The sequence below is a fragment of the Lithobates pipiens genome, unplaced genomic scaffold (assembly GCF_037356315.1).
Source record: "Lithobates pipiens isolate NorthernLeopardFrog02 unplaced genomic scaffold, aLitPip1_a1.2 Scaffold_8, whole genome shotgun sequence".
NCBI classification, from domain to species: Eukaryota; Metazoa; Chordata; class Amphibia; order Anura; family Ranidae; genus Lithobates; species Lithobates pipiens.
The window spans coordinates 665,190,362-665,214,394 of NW_027507903.1; the positions used below are offsets into that span (position 1 = coordinate 665,190,362).

Genomic DNA, 24,033 nt, shown 5'->3' on the forward strand with positions numbered 1-24,033 from the left:
ATGACTTTTATGTATATTGCAGAGACCTGACAATTCATTAATAGCTGCTAGTACTTTTAAATGACTTTGTTTTCCTTTAGAAATGTCATTTTGCACTCAGACTGTTGTAAACACGGCAAACATGCGCCCCTTTACAGGCATACTATAGACACCCCCCCCCCCCTTCAGGTACGAAATTGAAAGAAATATAAGTAAGTATGGCAGAGTAAGTATTGGCAGAGTAAGTATTGCAGAGTACTGGCAGGGTATGTATTGCAGAGTATTGGCAGGGTGAGTACTGCAGAGTATTGGCAAGGTGAGTACTGCAGAGTATTGGCAGGGTAAGTATGGCAGAGTATTGGCAGAGTAAGTATTGCAGAGTATTGGCAGGGTATGTATTGCAGAGTATTGGTAGGATGAGTACTGCAGACTATTGGCAGGGTATGTATTGCAGAGTATTGGCAGGGTATTGCAGAGTATTGGCAGGGTATTGCAGAGTATTGGCAGGGTATGTATTGCAGAGTATTGGCAGAGAATGTATGGCAGAATATTGGCAGAGTAAGTATTGTAGAGTATTGGCAGGGTATGTATTGCAGAGTATTGGCAGGGTGAGTACTGCAGAGTATTGGCAGGGTATTGCAGAGTATTAGCAGGGTATTGCAGAGTATTGGCAGGGTATGTATTGCAGAGTATTGGCAGGGTATGTATTGCAGAGTATTGGCAGGGTATTGCAGAGTATTGACAGGGTATTGCAGAGAATTGGCAGGGTATTGCAGGGTATTGGCTGGGTATTGCAGAGTATTGGCACTGGCAGGGTATTGCAGAGTATTGTCAGGGTATTGCAGAGTATTGTCAGGGTATGTATTGCAGAGTATTGGCAGGGTATTGCAGAGAATTGCCAGGGTATTGCAGGGTATTGGCTGGGTATTGCACAGTATTGGCACTGGCAGGGTATTGCAGAGTATTGTTAGGGTATTACAGAGTATTGGCAGGGTATTTCAGAGTATTGGCAGGGTATGTATTGCAGAGTATTGTCAGAGTAAGTATTGCAGAGTATTGGCAGGGTATGTATTGCAGAGTATTGGCAGGATGAGTACTGCAAAATATTGGCAGGGTATGTATTGCAGAGTATTGGCAGGGTATTGCAGAGTATTGGCAGGGTATGTATTGAAGAGTATTGGCAGAGTAAGTATGGCAGAGTATTGGCAGAGTAAGTATTGCAGAGTATTGGCAAGGGTATGTATTGCAGAGTATTGGCAGGGTATGTATTGCAGAGTATTGGCAGGGTATTGCAGAGTATTGGCAGGGTATGTATTGCAGAGTATCGGCAGGGTATTGCAGAGTATGGACAGGGTATTGACTGTGGGTAAGACCACAGTATATTAAGATTCCTTTCAACTCAACTCAACTCAAAGGGCCTGGTAATGGGCTATGTTGGAACCCCATCCCGTTTTTCCAATGACTTTTATGTATATTGCAGAGACCTGACAATTCATTAATAGCTGCTAGTACTTTTAAATGACTTTGTTTTCCTTTAGAAATGTCATTTTGCACTCAGACTGTTGTAAACACGGCAAACATGTGCCCCTTTACAGGCATACTATAGACACCCCCCAGGTACGAAATTGAAAGAAATATAAGTGAGTATGGCAGAGTAAGTATTGGCAGAGTAAGTATTGCAGAGTATTGGCAGAGTAAGTATTGCAGAGTACTGGCAGGGTATGTATTGCAGAGTATAGGCAGGGTGAGTACTGCAGAGTATTGGCAGGGTGAGTACTGCAGAGTATTGGCAGGGTAAGTATTGCAGAGTAAGTATTGGCAGAGTAAGTATTGGCATGGTATTGCAGAGTAAGTATTGCAGAGTATTGGCAGGGTAAGTATTGCAGAGTATTGGCAGAGTAAGCATTGCAGAGTATTGGCAGGGTAAGTATGGCAGAGTATTGGCAGAGTAAGTATTGCAGAGTATTGGCAGGGTATGTATTGCAGAGTATTGGCAGGATGAGTACTGCAGAGTATTGGCAGGGTATGTATTGCAGAGTATTGGCAAAGTAAGTATGGCAGAGTATTGGCAGAGTAAGTATTGCAGAATATTGGCAGGGTATGTATTGCAGAGTATTGGCAGGGTGAGTACTGCAGAGTATTGGCAGGGTATGTATTGCAGAGTATTGGCAGGGTATGTATTGAAGAGTATTGGCAGAGTAAGTATGGCAGAGTATTGGCAGAATAAGTATTGCAGAGTATTGGCAAAGGTATGTATTGCAGAGTATTGGCAGGGTATGTATTGCAGAGTATTGGCAGGGTATTGCAGAGTATTGGCAGAGTATGTATTGCAGAGTATTGGCAGGGTATTGCAGAGTATGGGCAGGGTATTGACTGTGGGTAAGACCACAGTATATTAAGATTCCTTTCAACTCAACGCAACTCAAAGGGCTGGTAATGGGCTATGTTGGAACCCCATCCCGTTTTTCCAATGACTTTTATGTATATTGCAGAGACCTGACAATTCATTAATAGCTGCTAGTACTTTTAAATGACTTTGTTTTCCTTTAGAAATGTCATTTTGCACTCAGACTGTTGTAAACACGGCAAACATGTGCCCCTTTACAGGCATACTGTAGACACCCCCCAGGTACGAAATTGAAAGAAATATAAGTAAGTATGGCAGAGTAAGTATTGGCAGAGTAAGTATTGCAGAGTATTGGCAGAGTAAGTATTGCAGAGTATTGGCTGGGTATGTATTGCAGAGTATTGGCAGGGTGAGTACTGCAGAGTATTGGCAGGTTGAGTACTGCAGAGTATTGGCAGGGTAAGTATTGCAGAGTAAGTATTGGCAGAGTAAGTATTGGCATGGTATTGCAGAGTAAGTATTGCAGAGTATTGGCAGGGTAAGTATTGCAGAGTATTGGCAGAGTAAGCATTGCAGAGTATTGGCAGGGTAAGTATGGCAGAGTATTGGCAGAGTAAGTATTGCAGAGTATTGGCAGGGTATGTATTGCAGAGTATTGGCAGGATGAGTACTGCAGAGTATTGGCAGGGTATGTATTGCAGAGTATTGGCAGAGTATTGCAGAGTATTGGCAGGGTATTGCAGAGTATTGGCAGGGTATTGCAGAGTATTGGCAGGGTATGTATTGCAGAGTATTGGCAGGGTATGTATTGCAGAGTATTGGCAGTGTATTTGTCACGTACCTAGTAGTTCAGCCTGGAATGCAGGGAGCGGCCCCTCGTATCCCCTGGCTGATGAACCCCTGGAGATGGAGACAGGTATTCAAAAGTTCAGGGGGCACAAGTGCCTGGCAGATAGGACCGGTCCGGATAAGCAGCTGGGCACCGACAGCGAGTAGGTAGAGCTGATGGTACTTGACTGTAGCAGGCAGGCACAAGTGAGGAGACTGGCAGGCAGGTGGACGTCAGGAAATACAGGAACCCCAACAGGTAAGCAGGGACAGCAGGGTCAGGTGCAGGCCGGGTCAGCAGGAAGCGATCAGCAAGGTACAAGAGGATGAGGCAGAGACGTGGTCAGACAAGCAGAGGTCGTAGGCAGGCAGCAACGGATCAGGGTCAAAGAACAAGCCGGGTATCAGGAATCAAGGTAACAGGTACAGGTACAGGAAGCAAGGTCACGGACACGCTGTAGACTGGACAGCACGGATGGAAGGGAGCAAGTACCTTAAGAAGACCTTAGGGCGCCAAACGGTCGTAGGACGGGTCAGCGCGCCCCGGCGAGTAGACGTGCGCCCGTTCGTGACCCACGTGCGTACGCGCGCTCTTTCATGTTGACGCGAGTGCGTTCGTTAGCTTTAGCGCGCGTCAAGGGGAAACGACGGGTTCTCCACAACAGGTTCCTACGGGTAAGTCTCCTCTGTATGGCCGAAACGCCCGAGTGATCGTTACAGTATTGCAGAGTATTGACAGGGTATTGCAGAGAATTGGCAGGGTATTGCAGGGTATTGGCTGGGTATTGCAGAGTATTGGCACTGGCAGGGTATTGCAGAGTATTGTCAGGGTATTGCAGAGCATTGTCAGGGTATGTATTGCAGAGTATTGGCAGGGTGAGTACTGCAGAGTATTGGCAGGGTGAGTACTGCAGAGTATTTGCAGGGTAAGTATTGCAGAGTAAGTATTGGCAGAGTAAGTATTGCAGAGTATTGGCAGAGTAAGTATTGCAGAGTATTGGCAGGGTATGTATTGCAGAGTATTGGCAGGGTGAGTACTGCAGAGTATTGGCAGGGTGAGTACTGCAGAGTATTTGCAGGGTAAGTATTGCAGAGGAAGTATTGGCAGAGTAAGTATTGGCAGGGTATTGCAGAGTAAGTATTGCAGAGTATTGGCAGGGTAAGTATTGCAGAGTATTGGCAGAGTAAGTATTGCAGAGTATTGGCAGGGTAAGTATTGCAGAGTATTGGCAGAGTAAGTATGGCAGAGTATTGGCAGAGTAAGTATTGCAGAGTATTGGCAGGGTATGTATTGCAGAGTATTGGCAGGGTGAGTACTGCAGAGTATTGGCAGGGTATGTATTGCAGAGTATTGTCAGGGTATTGCAGAGTATTGGCAGGGTATTGCAGAGTATGGACAGGGTATTGACTGTGGGTAAGACCACAGTATATTAAGATTCCTTTCAACTCAACGCAACTCAAAGGGCCTGGTAATGGGCTATGTTGGAACCCCATCCCGTTTTTCCAATGACTTTTATATATATTGCAGAGACCTGACAATTCATTAATAGCTGCTAGTACTTTTAAATGACTTTGTTTTCCTTTAGAAATGTCATTTTGCACTCAGACTGTTGTAGACACGGCAAACATGCGCCCCTTTACAGGCATACTATAGACACCCCCCACCCCAGGTATGAAATTGAAAGAAATATAAGTAAGTATGGCAGAGTAAGTATTGGCAGAGTAAGTATTGCAGAGTATTGGCAGAGTAAGTATTGCAGAGTACTGGCAGGGTATGTATTGCAGAGTATTGGCAGGGTGAGTACTGCAGAGTATTGGCAGGGCGAGTACTGCAGAGTATTGGCAGGGTAAGTATTGCAGAGTATTGGCAGAGTAAGCATTGCAGAGTATTGGCAGGGTAAATATGGCAGAGTATTGGCAGAGTAAGTATTGCAGAGTATTAGCAGGGTATGTATTGCAGAGTATTGGTAGGATGAGTACTGCAGAGTATTGGCAGGGTATGTATTGCAGAGTATTGGCAGGGTATTGCAGAGTATTGGCAGGGTATTGCAGAGTATTGGCAGGGCATGTATTGCAGAGTATTGGCAGAGAATGTATGGCAGAATATTGGCAGAGTAAGTATTGCAGAGTATTGGCAGGGTATGTATTGCAGAGTATTGGCAGGGTGAGTACTGCAGAGTGTTGGCAGGGTATTGCAGAGCATTAGCAGGGTATTGCAGAGTATTGGCAGGGTATGTATTGCAGAGTATTGGCAGGGTATGTATTGCAGAGTATTGGCAGGGTATTGCAGAGTATTGGCAGGGTATTGCAGAGTATTGACAGGGTATTGCAGAGAATTGGCAGGGTATTGCAGGGTATTGCAGGGTATTGGCTGGGTATTGCAGAGTATTGGCACTGGCAGGGTATTGCAGAGTATTGTCAGGGTATTGCAGAGTATTGTCAGGGTATGTATTGCAGAGTATTGGCAGGGTATTGCAGAGAATTGCCAGGGTATTGCAGGGTATTGGCTGGGTATTGCAGAGTATTGGCACTGGCAGGGTATTGCAGAGTATGGTTAGGGTATTGCAGAGTATTGGCAGGGTATTTCAGAGTATTGGCAGGGTATGTATTGCAGAGTATTGTCAGAGTAAGTATTGCAGAGTATTGGCAGGGTATTTCAGAGTATTGGCAGGGTATGTATTGCAGAGTATTGTCAGAGTAAGTATTTCAGAGTATTGGCAGGGTATGTATTGCAGAGTATTGGCAGGGTGAGTACTGCAGAATATTGGCAGGGTATGTATTGCAGAGTATTGTCAGGGTATTGCAGAGTATTGGCAGTGTATGTATTGAAGAGTATTGGCAGAGTAAGTATGGCAGAGTTTTGGCAGAGTAAGAATTGCAGAGTATTGGCAAGGGTATTTATTGCAGAGTATTGGCAGGGTATGTATTGCAGAGTATTGGCAGGGTATTGCAGAGTATTGGCAGGGTATGTATTGCAGAGTATTGGCAGGGTATTGCAGAGTATTGGCAGGGTATTGCAGAGTATGGACAGGGTATTAACTGTGGGTAAGACCACAGTATATTAAGATTCCTTTCAACTCAACGCAACTCAAAGGGCCTGGTAATGGGCTATGTTGGAACCCCATCCCGTTTTTCCAATGACTTTTATATATATTGCAGAGACCTGACAATTCATTAATAGCTGCTAGTACTTTTAAATGACTTTGTTTTCCTTTAGAAATGTCATTTTGCACTCAGACTGTTGTAGACACGGCAAACATGCGCCCCTTTACAGGCATACTATAGACACCCCCCCCCCCCCAGGTATGAAATTGAAAGAAATATAAGTAAGTATGGCAGAGTAAGTATTGGCAGAGTAAGTATTGCAGAGTATTGGCAGAGTAAGTATTGCAGAGTACTGGCAGGGTATGTATTGCAGAGTATTGGCAGGGTGAGTACTGCAGAGTATTGGCAGGGTGAGTACTGCAGAGTATTGGCAGGGTAAGTATTGCAGAGTATTGGCAGAGTAAGCATTGCAGAGTATTGGCAGGGTAAATATGGCAGAGTATTGGCAGAGTAAGTATTGCAGAGTATTGGCAGGGTATGTATTGCAGAGTATTGGTAGGATGAGTACTGCAGAGTATTGGCAGGGTATGTATTGCAGAGTATTGGCAGGGTATTGCAGAGTATTGGCAGGGTATTGCAGAGTATTGGCAGGGCATGTATTGCAGAGTATTGGCAGAGAATGTATGGCAGAATATTGGCAGAGTAAGTATTGCAGAGTATTGGCAGGGTATGTATTGCACAGTATTGGCAGGGTGAGTACTGCAGAGTGTTGGCAGGGTATTGCAGAGCATTAGCAGGGTATTGCAGAGTATTGGCAGGGTATGTATTGCAGAGTATTGGCAGGGTATTGCAGAGTATTGACAGGGTATTGCAGAGAATTGGCAGGGTATTGCAGGGTATTGCAGGGTATTGGCTGGATATTGCAGAGTATTGGCACTGGCAGGGTATTGCAGAGTATTGTCAGGGTATTGCAGAGTATTGTCAGGGTATGTATTGCAGAGTATTGGCAGGGTATTGCAGAGAATTGCCAGGGTATTGCAGGGTATTGGCTGGGTATTGCAGAGTATTGGCACTGGCAGGGTATTGCAGAGTATGGTTAGGGTATTGCAGAGTATTGGCAGGGTATTTCAGAGTATTGGCAGGGTATGTATTGTAGAGTATTGTCAGAGTAAGTATTGCTGAGTATTGGCAGGGTATTTCAGAGTATTGGCAGGGTATGTATTGCAGAGTATTGTCAGAGTAAGTATTTCAGAGTATTGGCAGGGTATGTATTGCAGAGTATTGGCAGGGTGAGTACTGCAGAATATTGGCAGGGTATGTATTGCAGAGTATTGTCAGGGTATTGCAGAGTATTGGCAGGGTATGTATTGAAGAGTATTGGCAGAGTAAGTATGGCAGAGTTTTGGCAGAGTAAGAATTGCAGAGTATTGGCAAGGGTATTTATTGCAGAGTATTGGCAGGGTATGTATTGCAGAGTATTGGCAGGGTATTGCAGAGTATTGGCAGGGTATGTATTGCAGAGTATTGGCAGGGTATTGCAGAGTATGGACAGGGTATTGACTGTGGGTAAGACCACAGTATATTAAGATTCCTTTCAACTCAACTCAACTCAAAGGACCTGGTAATGGGCGATGTTGGAACCCCATCCCGTTTTTCCAATGACTTTTATGTATATTGCAGAGACCTGACAATTCATTAATAGCTGCTAGTACTTTTAAATGACTTTGTTTTCCTTTAGAAATGTCATTTTGCACTCAGACTGTTGTAAACACGGCAAACATGTGCCCCTTTACAGGCATACTATAGACACCCCCCAGGTACGAAATTGAAAGAAATATAAGTAAGTATGGCAGAGTAAGTATTGGCAGAGTAAGTATTGCAGAGTATTGGCAGAGTAAGTATTGCAGAGTACTGGCAGGGTATGTATTGCAGAGTATAGGCAGGGTGAGTACTGCAGAGTATTGGCAGGGTGAGTACTGTAGAGTATTGGCAGGGTAAGTATTGCAGAGTAAGTATTGGCAGAGTAAGTATTGGCATGGTATTGCAGAGTAAGTATTGCAGAGTATTGGCAGGGTAAGTATTGCAGAGTATTGGCAGAGTAAGCATTGCAGAGTATTGGCATGGTAAGTATGGCAGAGTATTGGCAGAGTAAGTATTGCAAAGTATTGGCAGGGTATGTATTGCAGAGTATTGGCAGGATGAGTACTGCAGAGTATTGGCAGGGTATGTATTGCAGAGTATTGGCAGAGTATTGGCAGGGTATTGCAGAGTATTGGCAGGGTATGTATTGCAGAGTATTGGCAAAGTAAGTATGGCAGAGTATTGGCCGAGTAAGTATTGCAGAGTATTGGCAGGGTATGTATTGCAGATTATTGGCAGGGTGAGTACTGCAGAGTATTGGCAGGGTATTGCAGAGTATTAGCAGGGTATTGCAGAGTATTGGCAGGGTATGTATTGCAGAGTATTGGCAGGGTATGTATTGCAGAGTATTGGCAGGGTATTGCAGAGTATTGACAGGGTATTGCAGAGAATTGGCAGGGTATTGCAGGGTATTGTCAGGGTATTGCAGAGTATTGTCAGGGTATGTATTGCAGAGTATTGGCAGGGTGAGTACTGCAGAGTATTGGCAGGGTGAGTACTGCAGAGTATTTGCAGGGTAAGTATTGCAGAGTAAGTATTGGCATTGGGTATTGCAGAGTAAGTATTGCAGAGTATTGGCAGGGTAAGTATTGCAGAGTATTGGCAGAGTAAGTATTGCAGAGTATTGGCAGGGTAAGTATTGCAGAGTATTGGCAGAGTAAGTATGGCAGAGTATTGGCAGAGTAAGTATTGCAGAGTATTGGCAGGGTATGTATTGCAAAGTATTGGCAGGGTGAGTACTGCAGAGTATTGGCAGGGTATGTATTGCAGAGTATTGGCAGAGTAAGTATGGCAGAGTATTGGCAGAGTAAGTATTGCAGAGTATTATTATTATTATTATTATTATTATTCAGGATTTATATAGCGCCAACAGTTTGCGCAGCGCTTTACAATATGAGGGCAGACAGTACACTTACAATACAAATCGATACAGGAGGGATCAGAGGGCCCTGCTCGTTAGAGCTTACAATCTAGAAGGGAGGGTCAAGTTGAAACAAAAGGTTTTAACTGTGGGGGGATGAGCTGATGGAGAAAATGAAAATACAGTTAGGTGTGGGTGGGTATTGGCAAGGGTATGTATTGCAGAGTATTGGCAGGGTATGTATTGCAGAGTATTGGCAGGGTATTGCAGAGTATTGGCAGGGTATGTATTGCAGAGTATTGGCAGGGTATTGCAGAGTATGGACAGGGTATTGACTGTGGGTAAGACCACAGTATATTAAGATTCCTTTCAACTCAACGCAACTCAAAGGGCCTGGTAATGGGCTATGTTGGAACCCCATCCCGTTTTTCCAATGACTTTTATGTATATTGCAGAGACCTGACAATTCATTAATAGCTGCTAGTACTTTTAAATGACTTTGTTTTCCTTTAGAAATGTCATTTTGCACTCAGACTGTTGTAAACACGGCAAACATGCACCCCTTTACAGGCATACTATAGACACCCCCCCCCCCCAGGTATGAAATTGAAAGAAATATAAGTAAGTATGGCAGAGTGAGCATTGGCAGAGTAAGTATTGCAGAGTATTGGCAGAGTAAGTATTGCAGAGTACTGGCAGGGTATGTATTGCAGAGTATTGGCAGGGTGAGTACTGCAGAGTATTGGCAGGGTGAGTACTGCAGAGTATTGGCAGGGTAAGTATTGCAGAGTAAGTATTGGCAGAGTAAGTATTGGCAGGGTATTGCAGACTAAGTATTGCAGAGTATTGGCAGGGTAAGTATTGCAGAGTATTGGCAGAGTAAGCATTGCAGAGTATTGGCAGGGTAAGTATGGCAGAGTATTGGCAGAGTAAGTATTGCAGAGTATTGGCAGAGTATGTATTGCAGAGTATTGGTAGGATGAGTACTGCAGAGTATTGGCAGGGTATGTATTGCAGAGTATTGGCAGGGTATTGCAGAGTATTGGCAGGGTATTGCAGAGTATTGGCAGGGTATGTATTGCAGAGTATTGGCAGAGAATGTATGGCAGAATATTGGCAGAGTAAGTATTGCAGAGTATTGGCAGGGTATGTATTGCAGAGTATTGGCAGGGTGAGTACTGCAGAGTATTGGCAGGGTATTGCAGAGTATTAGCAGGGTATTGCAGCGTCATCAGTGCAACCTATCAGTGCCCATTAGTCCAGCGTCATCAGTGCCCATCAGTGCAATCCCATTAGTGCAGCCTCATCAGTAAAGCCCATCAGTACCAATCAGTGTAAATAAGTGCCCACCAGTGCAGCCTATCAATGAAGCCTCATCAGTGCCCATCATTGCCCACCAGTGCAGTCCATCAGTGCCCTTCAGTTCCACCTCACTAGTGTCAACCAGTGCAGCCCATCAGTATCCATCAGTGCAGCCCATCAGTGTCCATCAGTGCCACCTCATCAGTGCTCATCATCGCCACCTCATCAGTGCCCACCAGTGCAGCCTATCAGTGTCTATAACTGCAGCCTCCACAGTGCCCACCAGTGCAGCCCATCAGTGACCATATGCCACCTCATTGTTCACCAGTGCAGCCTATCAGTGCCAATCTGTGCCCACAAGTGCAGCCCATCAGTGTCCATCTGTGCCAACTCATCAGTGCCCATCAGTGCAGCCTATCAGTGGAACTCAGTGCAGCCTATCAGTGTCCATCAGTGCCACCTCATCCATGTCTATCAATGCAACCCATAAGTGTCCGATCAGTTTCTATCCGTGCAGCCTATCAGTGCCGACCATCAGTGTCCATCATTGCAGCCTATTAGTGTCCATCCGTGCAGCTCATCAATGTCCATCAGTGCAACCTTTCTGTGACCATCTGTGTCACCTCATTAGTGCCCATCAGTGCAGCCAATCAGTGTCCATCAATGTAGTTTATCAGTGCAGCCTCATCAGACAATCCACAGACAGCCAGGACCTACCTGCCAGCCAGCTCACTCCACATCCCATCCCCGCTCTGGGGATATCAGCGCTGCGGCTCCTACTCCAAACTCGACCCATTTCTTAGTTGCACCTGCAGCCTCAGCCTTCTCCCGACCACACAGACTGCATCGGGGTGGGTTCTGAGAGTCAGTAGTGCTCCCGTCCCACCCCTCCTCTGCTCTCTGTGGACTACTGCTGCCTCAAAGACAGTGGCATTGCGGGGTGTGGGACAGACCCCAATATTCAGGCAGTGTGGGCTCCAGGGGCAGCTGTTTTGGGACTGAAAACAGTGACTGGGCCTGGGGAAGCCTCCCCATTTGCCTCACGATAAAGACAGCTATGTTGGTTTCAGTGATCACATGGTACAGGCTCATTGTTTCTGAAGGACACAGCATGCACTGCTGCCTGCATTAGAGGGTGTGCACAAGCAACGAGAGCTCTCCCGCCCCTAGGAGTGAACCATCTGGCTGTTTATAAAAAGTGTCCGGAAGGAAGGTGGTTAATTAGGTAAGATGCATTGGCCATACCCTTCAATTAAATTTGAGAGGCTGGGAGGGTGGCAAATTCATCGCAATCTCTAAAAGTATAAAATTGTGAGCAAATTGTTGTCATGTCTGAGGGGTCCTGTCTATGTTGGGGGTATGCACCCCTGTGCCTTTAAAGAGGGGGTGGGCTCCCTCCAGGCTCACCTGCCCTCTGCCTATTTATTATAATACACGTGCTCCCACAGTGGAGGCTCGTCATTAGATGGGTTATGACTACAGAAAATATTGGGGTGCCTTGATGGAACTCTGTAGATTACTAATGTATTTGCAAATGTTTGCAAACTAAACACCTCTCTTTCCATCACCCCTCTTCTCCACTCTGCAACCTGTATATATTACCCTCCCTCCTGTCCTCTCCCTTATACTGCTCCTACCAACTCTTTCACTCCCTCATCCTTCTACTTCTCCTAACTTCTGGAGATATATCCCCAAACCCCGGGCCTCCATCATTTAACTGTGCCCAATGCTCCCATCACCCTACACCCTCTGGCAGCAGCCCCAATTCACATTCCTCTTCTTCCTAAAACCAGCCTTCCCTTCTCCTGTGCCCTCTGAAACGCCCGCTCTGTCTGCAACAAACTCGCCTCTGTTCATGACCTCTTTATCACAAATTAATTTAACCTACTCGCCATTACAGAATCCTGGCTTCATGAATCTGACACTGCTTCTCCTGCTTCCCTCTCCCATTGGCTTTATTTGGACTCACTCCCCCAGACTCAGTGGGTGGAAGGGAGGCAGAGTGGGAATGCTTCAGCACTTATCAGGTACTTCACCAACCTCCCTCTCTGACACTCCTCATTTGAGGCACATTGTATTGGTATATTTTCTCCCGTTTCTCTAAGAATTGATGTGATCTATCGACCCCCTGGACCGGTATCAACCTTCCTTGATGTCTTCTCGGCCTGGTTATCCTACTTTCTTCTGAAATTCCCACAATCATTCTCGGGGACTTCAATATCCCGGTTAATTTCTAATACTACTGCTGCTTCTAAACTGCTCAGTCTAACCTCCTCCTTTGACCTGAAGCAATAGATACAGGCTTCTACTCACTCCGAAGGCAATACTCCCGACCTTGTGTTCTCCTACCTATGCACTCGCTCTCTCCCTGTCTTCTGTCTCCTCCCCTCCAACTGCCTAACAGTTACCCGTAGAAATCTTCACCACATTAACCCTTTTCTTCTCTGCTCTGCTACTGAACACCTCTATGACAAAATCTCATCCCTGTCCTGCCCCAAGATACTAACACTAACTTACAAAGCCATCCACAACCTGGCCCCCAGCTACATCACTAAGCTAGTCTCAAAATACCAACCAAACCGTTCACTTTGTTCCTTGCAAGACCTCCTGCTCTCTAACTCCCTCATTACCTTCTCCCATGCTCACCTCCAGGACCTCTTCAGAGCCTCTCCCATCCTATGGAACTCGCTACCCACATCGGTCTGACTTTCTCCTACTCGCTCCACTTTCACCCGATCCATGAAAACTCTTCAGAGAAGCCTACCCTACCCCCACCTAATAACTGTACATTTATTTTCTCCATCAGCCCATCCCCCACAGTTATTACCTTTTGTCTCTCTTGACTCTCCCTTCTAGATTGTAAGCTCTAAGGAGCAGGGCTCTCTGATTCCTCCGGTATTACACTCTAATTGGAATGTCTGCCTTCATGTTGTAAAGCACTGCATAAACTGTAGGCTCTATATAAACCCTGAATAATAACAATATTAATGCGGTTGTATAGTCAATTTTTTTACTTTTAGGCCTCATGCACACGGACGTTTTTACAGCCGCTTTTTTGAGCTTTTTTTGCAGCTTAAAAACGGCTGTCCATGTTAGTCTATGGCTTCATGCCCACCTAGGCGTTTTTGAGCTGCAAATGGCATAGGCGTTTTTAAGCTGTAAAAAAAACCCAGGACCAGTGCGTTCCGTGGCGTGGAGCTAGAGCTGTAAAAACGCGAACCGCGGTAAAACGCGCATAAACGCGCATAAACGCGCAACATATTTTCTTTGTTTTCTGAGTGCTATAGCCAAGAGATGTGTTTCTTAAAAAATGCTACTTAACGCTAACGCTAAAAAACGCGCAAAAACGTGCAAAAACGCCAATGCAAAACGCGGTAAAAATCACGTTTTTAACGACGATTTTTCCAGGCGTCGGAGCTAGCTTTGTAGCCAGTTTTTTAAAACGTCCGTGTGCATGAGCACTTACCTACAAGTAAGCCTATAATAAGGCTTACCTGTAGGTAAAAAAAAAAATATCTCCTAAATCTGTACGGTTTAGGAGATATTCCCCTGGCAATGAGCCACTGATTGCAGCGGCGCATGCGCACAGGGGTTTCTCGGCTTGAAGCCCGGCAGACGCCGGACCCTGCCGGAAAGAAATCTCCCGCGCGCATGCACAGGAGTGACGCTATCACTGTTCCGGCCACTCACAGCGCCAGAGCCGCGATACCCGGAGCTCACGACAAGGGAACATGTCATCATAAGGTTCATTATGCCTTTTCCCTTACAGGTATGAAAAAAAAAATTAAAAAAATTCAGCGGGTTTAATACCGCTATAATAATAATGATAGTATTGATTTCATAAAGAATCTTTATTTCACATTAACATTTCATTTCCTAATTCTCCCCCATCACCAGGACACATCTAGTGATTATAATACACCATCACATGATACATTATATTAGGATCCATTATAAAAGAGATCCCATAGAATTCTATTGGTGATCCATTCTATGGGGACACATTATATTGGGGACACATTCCAGTTCTAGTAATCATACATTATTATAGTGATATCATTATATTAGTGATAAATCCCATTATTTCTTTCATTAGTAAATCTCGGGATCATTTCTTCATATATTTCCTCTGAGATTTTTCCATCAATTTTCATCTCTTTCTATTTGTAGATCTATTATTCATTTCTATTTCTTCACACAATAAAATAATCAGTAGAATAAACTCATTGTACATGTATTAATAATAATCAGGAAATATGCATTGATGTGAACGTGTTCCATAGGGATCCATGTTAAAAAAAAAAAATGAAAAAACACATTGAAGGGAATGGAGCCTTCAACGCAAAAAGGTTTTTGCTTTTTATGGTTCAATAGACTTCAATGGAGAGGCTGCAGAAAAGCATGTAGTGCGTTTTTACTTCAATTTTTCCACAATTTACATTTTTAAATCTGCCCCAAACAGCAAACTATCTAAAAAAAAATTAGGAAAAAAAACACAAAGGGCAAATCGCTGTAAAAAACCTGCGGAAAGCATAGCAAAAAGCACATCAGAAAGGCTGAAAAGCCCCCCGCATAGGTGTGAATGGAGCCTTAGGCTGGGATGAGACTTGTGGGATGCGGGAACCAGTGCGATTCCTGTGCGGGTTCCCTCATCACACCTCAATCACCGGACGGTCACACTGACATCTGAGAACCGCTGCGGGGGGGTCAATGGAAAGTTAATGACTCCCCCAGATTGCTTCGCAGATCGCAGTGCAAACATATCATTCTTATTTCAGTCTGTGTTCCTGTTGGAGAGTTCCCCTCATTTCCTGTCTAGATAAATGTTGTCACCGGGACAGGAAGTGAGGGGAAATCTCTGTAATGGAGCCCCGGATAGAAGAAAAAACCTGACAGGGGATCTAATCCTGACCCACTCTGCCTAAAAACAGTCTGGGCTCTCTGATCACATTTTTTCTTCCAGTAATAAATCTCTAGATGACGTCTTCATACATTTCCTCTCAGATTGTTCCATTTATTTCCACCTCTTTGTAGTATAGATTGCATGGAGGAGGAGGGGGAGGGGCAGAGAGGAGAGGTGACCCCATCCTATCCCATCACAGTGACCCCACCCCCCCTCTGTCTGATCATGGTTCCCCCCCCCCACACAGAGGGACCACATGTGGGGGAGGGGAGCGAGGAGGGGAGAGAAGAGGGAGAGGGGAGAGGGAGAGATGACTGAAGTTGCACACTGATATTTTCTGCTTACAAGTTATAATGCATTATTTAAAGCGGGAGTCCACCGGGACTCCGCGTTTTTTTTTTTTTTTTTTTAAAAGCCAGCAGCTACAAATACTGCAGCTGCTGGCTTTTAAAATAGTGACACTTACCTGTCCAGCGCGCCCGCGATGTCGGCACCCGAAGCCGATCGCTAGGTCGTCTGTCGGGTCCTGCCGCCGCCATCTTGGGTATGGGAATCAGGAAATGGAGCCTTTCGGCTTCATTTCCCGGTTCCCTACTGCGCATGTGCGAGCCGCGCTGCGCAATGAGGACGGTCCCCGCTGCCTCTGGGAGCTGTGTGTTTCCCAACAGGCAGCGGGGCACTTGCTGAAGGGGGCGGGCGCTTGCGGAAAGGGGCGTAACGTACGCCCCTTTCCGCAGAGAGCTAGCCCGGAAGTGGGTGCAGTTACCTGGATTATCCAGGTAACTGCACCCCCTCCCCCCTGAAAGGTGCCAATTGTAGCGCCGGAGGGGGGGAGGAATCTGATGAGCGGAAGGTCCATTTTAGGGTGGACCTCCGCTTTAAGTTTGTTATGGGATAGATAGACAGATAGATAGGCCACAACCATCCTTACTGACCAATAGGAACATGTTATTGTTACTGCAATAATTGGACAGATATTCTACCCAATCACAGCGATCAGTAAGAAATCTCACATTTATTTATAGTAGAAAAACTTGCAGGAAGCCCCGCCCACTGCTATATACTATTGGATGAATATTAAATATATTCCCTTCCTTTGTCTGACGTCACCAGACTGTGGGCGGAGTTCTCACATCTCCCGCCTCCCCCCACATATCTTTATACAACCTCCCCCTACACATAACACAGCATGGAGGGGCTCAGTGAAGGTGGTGGTGAAGGTGTAGAGGTGTCGGATCGGGTCACACAGATCATAAAAGGAGATCTGCCCGGCCTCATAATCCAGATCTATCCTGACTCTGTTACTGGAGGGATTGGTGGGGAAGAAGATATGATTTCTGTCATATACCACATAATACTGATTGCAATACCTGTCCAATGCCCAGGACTTCTTATTATCTCCAATGAATGCCTCCCCCCCTCTCCTCTCTATACTGGGGTAACACATCCCGACTCTCCATCCATCTGACCCCCCGACATCCACTTCCCAGTAATGTCTCCCTGAGGAGAAACTCTGACTGCTCATCACCTGAGGATAACAATCCTGGAATCTCTCTGGTGTTTCTGGGTAATTCTGGTTTCTATCTGACCTGGATACAGTTTTCCTGTCATCTGATATCTGTAGACAATTATCAGCTGTGTTTACATCCAGTAATATGTCTGCAGCTCCCTGTATATAGAAGTATACATTTACCTCTGTTATTATATCAGATAATGTGTGTAAGACCCCCGCCACACCCAGACCCCCTCCATCATGGAGGAGCTCCTCATGTCTCTCTCTGTCCTCATTATCTCCATCCTCAGTATCACACAAGTCACCTGTGTCTGATTCCTGTAAGACAGTCAGTGGATCCGTCACGTTACACAGCTCCTCAATGTGACGCAACTTCCTGGACAGCTCCTCCTTCTTTATTTCCAGATCCCGGATGGAGATGGAGATCCGCTCTGCCCTCCCGGAGATGTCCCTCAGGGCTCTCTTCTCCAGGTCTTCCAGATGTCTCCTGAGATCTGTAAACAGGGCAGTGACTCTCTCGGTTTCACCAGCTGCTTCTTTTTCTACTTTCCTCCTGTGTTCCTGCAGACTCTGGACTCTTTCCTCCGTCTCCTCTCTCTTTGTCAGAAGTTTCTGCTGAACATTCCTCAGTGTCTTCTTCTTCTTCTCAGAAGCCTCATCCAGTGTCTCCACCTGGTGTCCCCGATGTTCTCCAGCCAAACTGCAGGACACACAGATACAGGTCTCATCCTCAGTGCAGTAATACTCCAGGATCTTCTTATGGACGGAGCATTTCCTGCTCTCCATGGACAAGGTGGGGTCACATAAGACGTGTTCTGGGGACTTTTTGTGGACTCTCAGGTGTCTATCACACAGAGAAACCTCACAGAGCAGACAGGATCTAACAGCAGGTACAGGATAGTCCACACAGTAAGTACAGAAGACCCCGGACTCCTCTTGATCTGGCTGAGTAGACAGGAAAGTCTCTGCTATGTTACGTAGTGTTATGTTCCTCTGCAGTGCAGGACGCTCCTGAAACTTCTCTCTACATTCAGGACAGGAATATCCTCCAGACCCCTCCTGTGTATCCAGCACACCATCAATACAGACCCGGCAGAAGTTGTGACCACATCTCAGGGTTACAGGATCCGTATAAATGTTCAGACAGAAGGAACATTCCAACTCAGCTCTCAGATCACCAGACGCCATCGCTGACAGCAGAAGACAAACTAACCTGAAAGTCTCTGACACTGGAGAGGAATGTGGATGGGGGAGGGGTGACGTCCTCCTACACAGGGTGAGGCTGGATGAATATTATGAGTAGAATTATAGAGGTCTGATAATGTTGAACACATCTGTTGTGTGTTCTGACTGATCTAAGGAAGGGCATGAATAAATAAGCCCGAAACATAATCTTTGTCTGAACAGATGATTGTAATGATTTTGTCTGGAATAACTCTACTTGCTTTGTAATCTTTTTCCAAAGATTTGATATAATAAAGCAACACATTTTTAGTGCAGTGACCAGTGGAACTTTATTCTTATATATACAAGGTTGGTGGGAGGATCTGTTTGCTGGCACTAGATAGAAAGCTGTGTGCGGTTCTCCTCTACACTTCAACATGAAGTGGTCGGCGGGCAGAGTCAGCTGGTGGATGGAGAGGGCGAGCGGAGTCAGCTGGTGGACGGAGAGGGCGGGCGGAGTCAGCTGGTGGACGAAGAGGGTGGGCGGAGTCAGCTGGTGGATGGAGAGGGTGGGCGGAGTCAGCTGGTGGATGGAGAGGGTGGGCAGAGTCAGCTGGTGGATGGAGAGGGTGGGCGGAGTCAGCTGGTGGACGAAGAGGGCAGGCAGAGTCAGCTGGTGGACAGAGAGGGTGGGCAGAGTCAGCTGGTGGATGGAGAGGGCGGGCAGAGTCAGCTGGTGGACGGAGAGGGCGGGCGGAGTCAGCTGGTGGACAGAGAGGGTGGGCGGAGTCAGCTGGTGGACGGAGAGGGTAGGCGGAGTCAGCTGGTGGATTGAGAGGGTAGGCAGAGTCAGCTGGTGGATGGAGAGGGTGGGCGGAGTCAGCTGGTGGACAAAGAGGGCGGGCAGAGTCAGCTGGTGGACAGAGAGGGTGGGCAGAGTCAGCTGGTGGACGGAGAGGGCGGGCAGAGTCAGCTGGTGGGCGGAGAGGGCGGGCAGAGTCAGCTGGTGGGCGTAGAGGGTGGGCGGAGTTAGCCGGTGGGTGGAGTCAGCGGGTGGACAGAGAGGGCGGGTGAAGTCAGTCTGTCTAATGAGACACATTACAAGGGGGCGTGTGTGAAGGGGGCATGTCTTCTGCTGCTCTGTACCTGAGAAATCAAATAAAGACATCAGAGAGAGAGACAGAGAGACACCAGAGAGAAAAAGAGGAACAACAGAGAGAAAGGGACAGCAGAGAGAAAGGGACAGCAGAGAGAAAGAGACAGCAGAGAGAAAGAGACAGCAGAGAGAGAGAGACATCAGAGAAAGACGTCGGCGGTTGAACATCCCGACGCCCATCTTGGTACACCCTGCACTCGGCTGTAGTAAGCCAGCAGCGGACATCTTGTTACACCTTGCCCAGCTGGGTGTAACAAGATGTCTGCTGCTGCTTACTGCGGCAGGGTGTACCAAGATGGGCTTCACAGCACAGCATTTCAAAAATAAATCATTTCCTCATGTCATTTATTGCTGCATTTCAGTGCCAGCCAACTCTCAGTGCCCATAAGTGCCATCTATCAGTGCTAGCCACTTGTCGGTGTCATCTATCAGTGCCACCTATCAGTGCCAGCCACCTGTCAATGTCACCTATCAGTGCCCAAAAGTGTCACCTATCAGTGCCACCTATCAGTCCCCATTGGTCAGTACCACATATCAGTGCCCATCAATCAAACTGTCACATGACATTAAAAAAAAAAGTATCGGGGCGCATGCGTGGAGGCTCCTAAGATGGACGTGTAGTCTGAGAGCTCCGTCCCGCCGTAGCAGCTCCGGCCTCTATCCCAGCACCCCACGCAGCAATAATCGCCTGAAAAGTATCCACAAGGCAAGCGGAAGCCCCAGGGACACCCCCGATGTACGCGGGAGCGGTAAGGAGGAATCTGAAGCCCGCATTTGAAGCCACTGTGTCCCTGTCAGAAACGGCCAAGATGGCGGAGGATCCGAGCTGCCCAGGCCCAGCGCGCTCGCCTAGACTACATACAGTGGCATCCCCGTCCTTACTGGCACCGGACCCCTTAGCTGACTTCCCTCCCCTGGGAGCCACCTCTCCTGCTTCCACAGCATCCCTCCTGGAGCATACCCTGGCTGACATGGGTCTCTCACCCATGGAGGCTGGTCCACCTCAGTCACATCCCTCACTACAGCCTGAGGCTTCAGGCCTACCTCACAACCTGAATGTGTCTGAACATTTTACTAAGTTTGCTGATCTCCTGAACATAACGGCACACAAGATTACAAGTGATATCAAGGCTGACCTTCAACATATAGGCTCCCGCATTGAAATAATTGAGTCTAATTTGGAAACCACTATTACCAGGACCAATCAAAACACGGCTTGCATACAGACTTTACAAGAACAGCTGGAGACGGCACAAGCTAAAATAGACGATCTCGAAAATAGAAATCGAAGGTACAATTTTAGGGTCAGGGGGCTCCCTGAATCCTACAAAGATGTTCCTGAGGTGGTCTCTTCCCTCATCAAAACCCTAATTCCGGAGATCCCGAACCACCGACTGGAATTGGACAGAGCCCTCAGACCTCCTAGAGTGGATGGGCTCCCCCGAGACATTGTGGTTAAACCCCACTTTTATTCGGTCAAAGAGGAAATCATGCGCAAATCGAGATCCTTACCGAAGATCATTTTTCAAGGGCATCATCTGCAGATCTTCGCTGACTTATCCCCGTCTACTATCCAAAAAAGGAGAACCTTGAAACCTCTGCTTCAAGTCCTGATGGACAAAGAAATCAAGTATTGGTGGCTCTTTCCATTCCAGCTCAAATTTGTTTGGAGAAGCAAAGCCTACACTTTTGGTTCCCTGCATGAAGGGGAAAAACTCCTGCTGCAGCTAGGCCTCATCAACCAGACTCCAAATCCCACTCCTCAAGGAAACACGCTACAGTCTGCCAAGAGACAACTGCCCACCAGCCCTCTGCCTCCAGTGTGGGAGACTGTACGATCCAAGAAATCTAAGGAAACCGGACCCCCCTGAGAGCACCATCCACAAGTTCTTCATGCACTTTGTAACCTCTCAGATGCTCCCTGGGAGCAACTGCCACCCCACTTGTGCCTTGGGTCCTGACCCTTTCCTCAGTCCACTACTGCTACACTCATCCACAGTGGACATGTGGTGGACATTAGAGAGTAACTAGGCCGTGCACCCTCCTTGGGACTTTCCATTGTTACTACCCATGACCCATCTCCTTCTCATGCTTATTTTTGGGGGGGGGGGGGGGGGGATTGAGTTTTGTCCTTTTATTTTTCCCCCTTGCTGTCACATGGGGTCTTATTAGTTGCCCCTATCCTTGCCCCTCCTTGCTGCCGGTGATTTTTCTCGTTGTTTATTTTTACCCTTCCACCTACCAGATGTCCGTGACTTTCAATTCTTCTAAGTTTCAGGTGTTATATGTAATTCTATTCGTACATATTCCATACATTTTTATTTGTTGGTTTTTACGCATTTTTTACTAAATAACGGGCTCTCGGTCCTCCCCCCTCCATCTTAACTCATCCCAACTTATTGATGATAGTGGAGGCACGGGGGCCTTGGTTGTATAGGTGCCATATATAAGCTTATTTTTTGTATGTTTTATGGTTTTCCATAATGGTTGGGGCCTGCCTGCTGCGGCGGTGCTCATTCACCCCCCATTTGTCTGGCTTACTGGGGCTTTTTGGCCCTAGTTTCTGGACAAACCTTGTCCCTATTTTTTGACGGGACGTTTTGTGTGTATGTTTTGTCGTTGCATGTGGGGGACCCTGTCCCCTCCACTCTACGGTTGGCTCTCTTGTCACCCGACTTTCTATTTTTCCTTCTCTCTTTTCTTCCTTCCATCTGTATTTATTCTTCCTTTATCGTTGCAGGAGTCGCCAGAGGGTCATCTCAACTAAACATTCATCCCCCTCCGGGGCTACTTCCATGGTATGTAATGAGGCTTGGGCTCAGTGGAATCTTCAGGGTAAGTGCTTTTGCTTTCTATGGCGGTCCTCCCTCTCTGCTCAATGGCTGATACGCCCTTGCCTCCACTTTCTCCACTCAAAATAATTTCACACAATTCCCAGGGGTTGAACTCTCCTCTTAAACGTCGCAAAGTATTTCAGTACCTCTACATTCTAAATTCCCCCTATTTTACCTGGCCAATGCAGAGGATAAAACTAGGGGAGTGGGCATCTTTGTCTCTAAACGCTGCAAATTTACACTGAAATCTGAATTCAAGGACACGGAGGGTAGGTTCTTGTTATTAGTGGGTGATCTTGATGGAAAATTGTACTCATTAGTATCTTACTATGCCCCCAACAAGGGCCAGCTAACTTTTTTCAACCGTATGCTCTCCACTTTATCGCCATTACTGGAGGGTACTGTCGTTTTCGGAGGGGACTCTAACACCGCATTTGACCAGGGATTAGACAAATCGCGCCCTCCTGGCAAATGCCTGACCAGACCCACTAATCAAAGCCTACGTATAACCAAGTTGCTCTTTCGGCGAGGTTTGGTTGACATCTGGAGAGAAGGGAATCCGACTCTAAGAGATTTCACGCACTATTCTAACCCTCACGGCTCCTTCTCCCGGATAGACCACATTCTTGTTGAATCTGCATCTATTCCTCTGGCTACAAGGGCTAGTATTAAAGAGGTGGTCTGGTCGGATCACTCAATGGTAGTTTTGTCCCTCTCTCGTCCTGCTAACCACAGGCCGTGTAGACGTTGGCGACTTAATGAGTCTATTCTGAGTGATCCCGCTAGGGTTCAAGACATCGAACGAAATATCCTCCAATACTTTGACACGAATGACACACCTGACATAGAGGATACTTGCCTGTGGGCTGCCCATAAGGCGGTAATTAGGGGTCAACTTATACAACTTTCTTCCCAGATCAACAAAACAAACAAAGCTAATATTGAAAATCTAGACAAGGAATACTCCAAATTAGCCAAGCAACATAAAAAGAACCCAAGTTCTGTCCCCATTCCCAAACTAGATGCTGCTAGAGTGGCTTTGAACTTGGCCCTAACCACCAAAGCCGAAAAATGGCTGCGCTGGAATAGAGCCAGATTCTACTATCAGGGTGATAATATTGGTTCCATGTTGGCCAAGAGATTGACACCTAAGCTCCGAACCCCGGCACTCCCCAAAATCAGAATCCAAGGCGGCTCCATGTCACAGAACCCCCAGCGCATTATGCACGAATTCCACAACTTTTACACATCATTGTACAGCGGTACTCATAGCCCATCCCCTGCAGAGATTAACAAATTCCTTGATACCCTCCCGATCCCATCTTTAGAAGACATACACAAATCTAGGATGGACTCGCCCATTTCAGCAGATGAGGTGTGCGCGGTGATTAAAAATTTGAAAATGCATTCAGCCCCTGGCCCGGATGGTTTTTCGATACCCTACTATAAAGCGTTTGCCCCTACGCTTGCCCCGTACATGGCCCGTTTTTTCAACACTCTCCGAAGGGGGGGAGTCTTGATTCCTCTCTCAATGAGGCTTACATCACGGTTCTTCCTAAGCCTAATAAAGACGCTAGTTCGGTCAGTAATTATAGACCAATCTCTCTCATCAACAATGACTTGAAGATTCTGACCAAGATCCTTGCGGACCGCCTGGCTTCCTTTATCAGCTTATACATACACAAGGACCAAGTGGGATTTATTCCGGGAAGACAAGGCCCGGATCAAACTCGCAGGGCCATAGACATCATTTCACTTCTTAATTCCAATTGGGACGGGAAATCTACCAGACAGGGATGCCTCTTGTCTTTAGATCTCCAAAAAGCGTTTGAATCTGTGCACTGGTCATATATTTTCACAACCTTACAACGTTGGGGATTTGGAGATTCTTTCCTCAATGTCTTGCGAGCCCTTTACTCCTCTCCAACGGCCCAGGTGCGTCTGCAGGGATTTTATTCGGA

At 46.6% G+C, this 24,033-nt stretch overlaps 1 protein-coding gene across 1 annotated transcript; it reads right to left on the minus strand.

Annotated features, from left to right (window-relative positions):
- Positions 1–14,338: 14,338 nt before the first annotated feature.
- LOC143961882 (E3 ubiquitin-protein ligase TRIM11-like) lies at positions 14,339–18,116 on the minus strand. The gene has a single exon (XM_077471217.1). It carries the CDS (start codon positions 18,104–18,106, stop codon positions 16,535–16,537), a length of 1,572 nt encoding a protein of 523 aa, XP_077327343.1. The 5' UTR covers positions 18,107–18,116; the 3' UTR covers positions 14,339–16,534.
- Between the last annotated feature and the right edge of the window lie 5,917 nt (positions 18,117–24,033).

Coding starts and splice junctions, on each gene's coding strand:
- LOC143961882 (XM_077471217.1), bottom strand. CDS start 18,106: ATGGCGTCTGGTGATCTGAGAGCTGAGTTGGAATGTTCCTTCTGTCTG.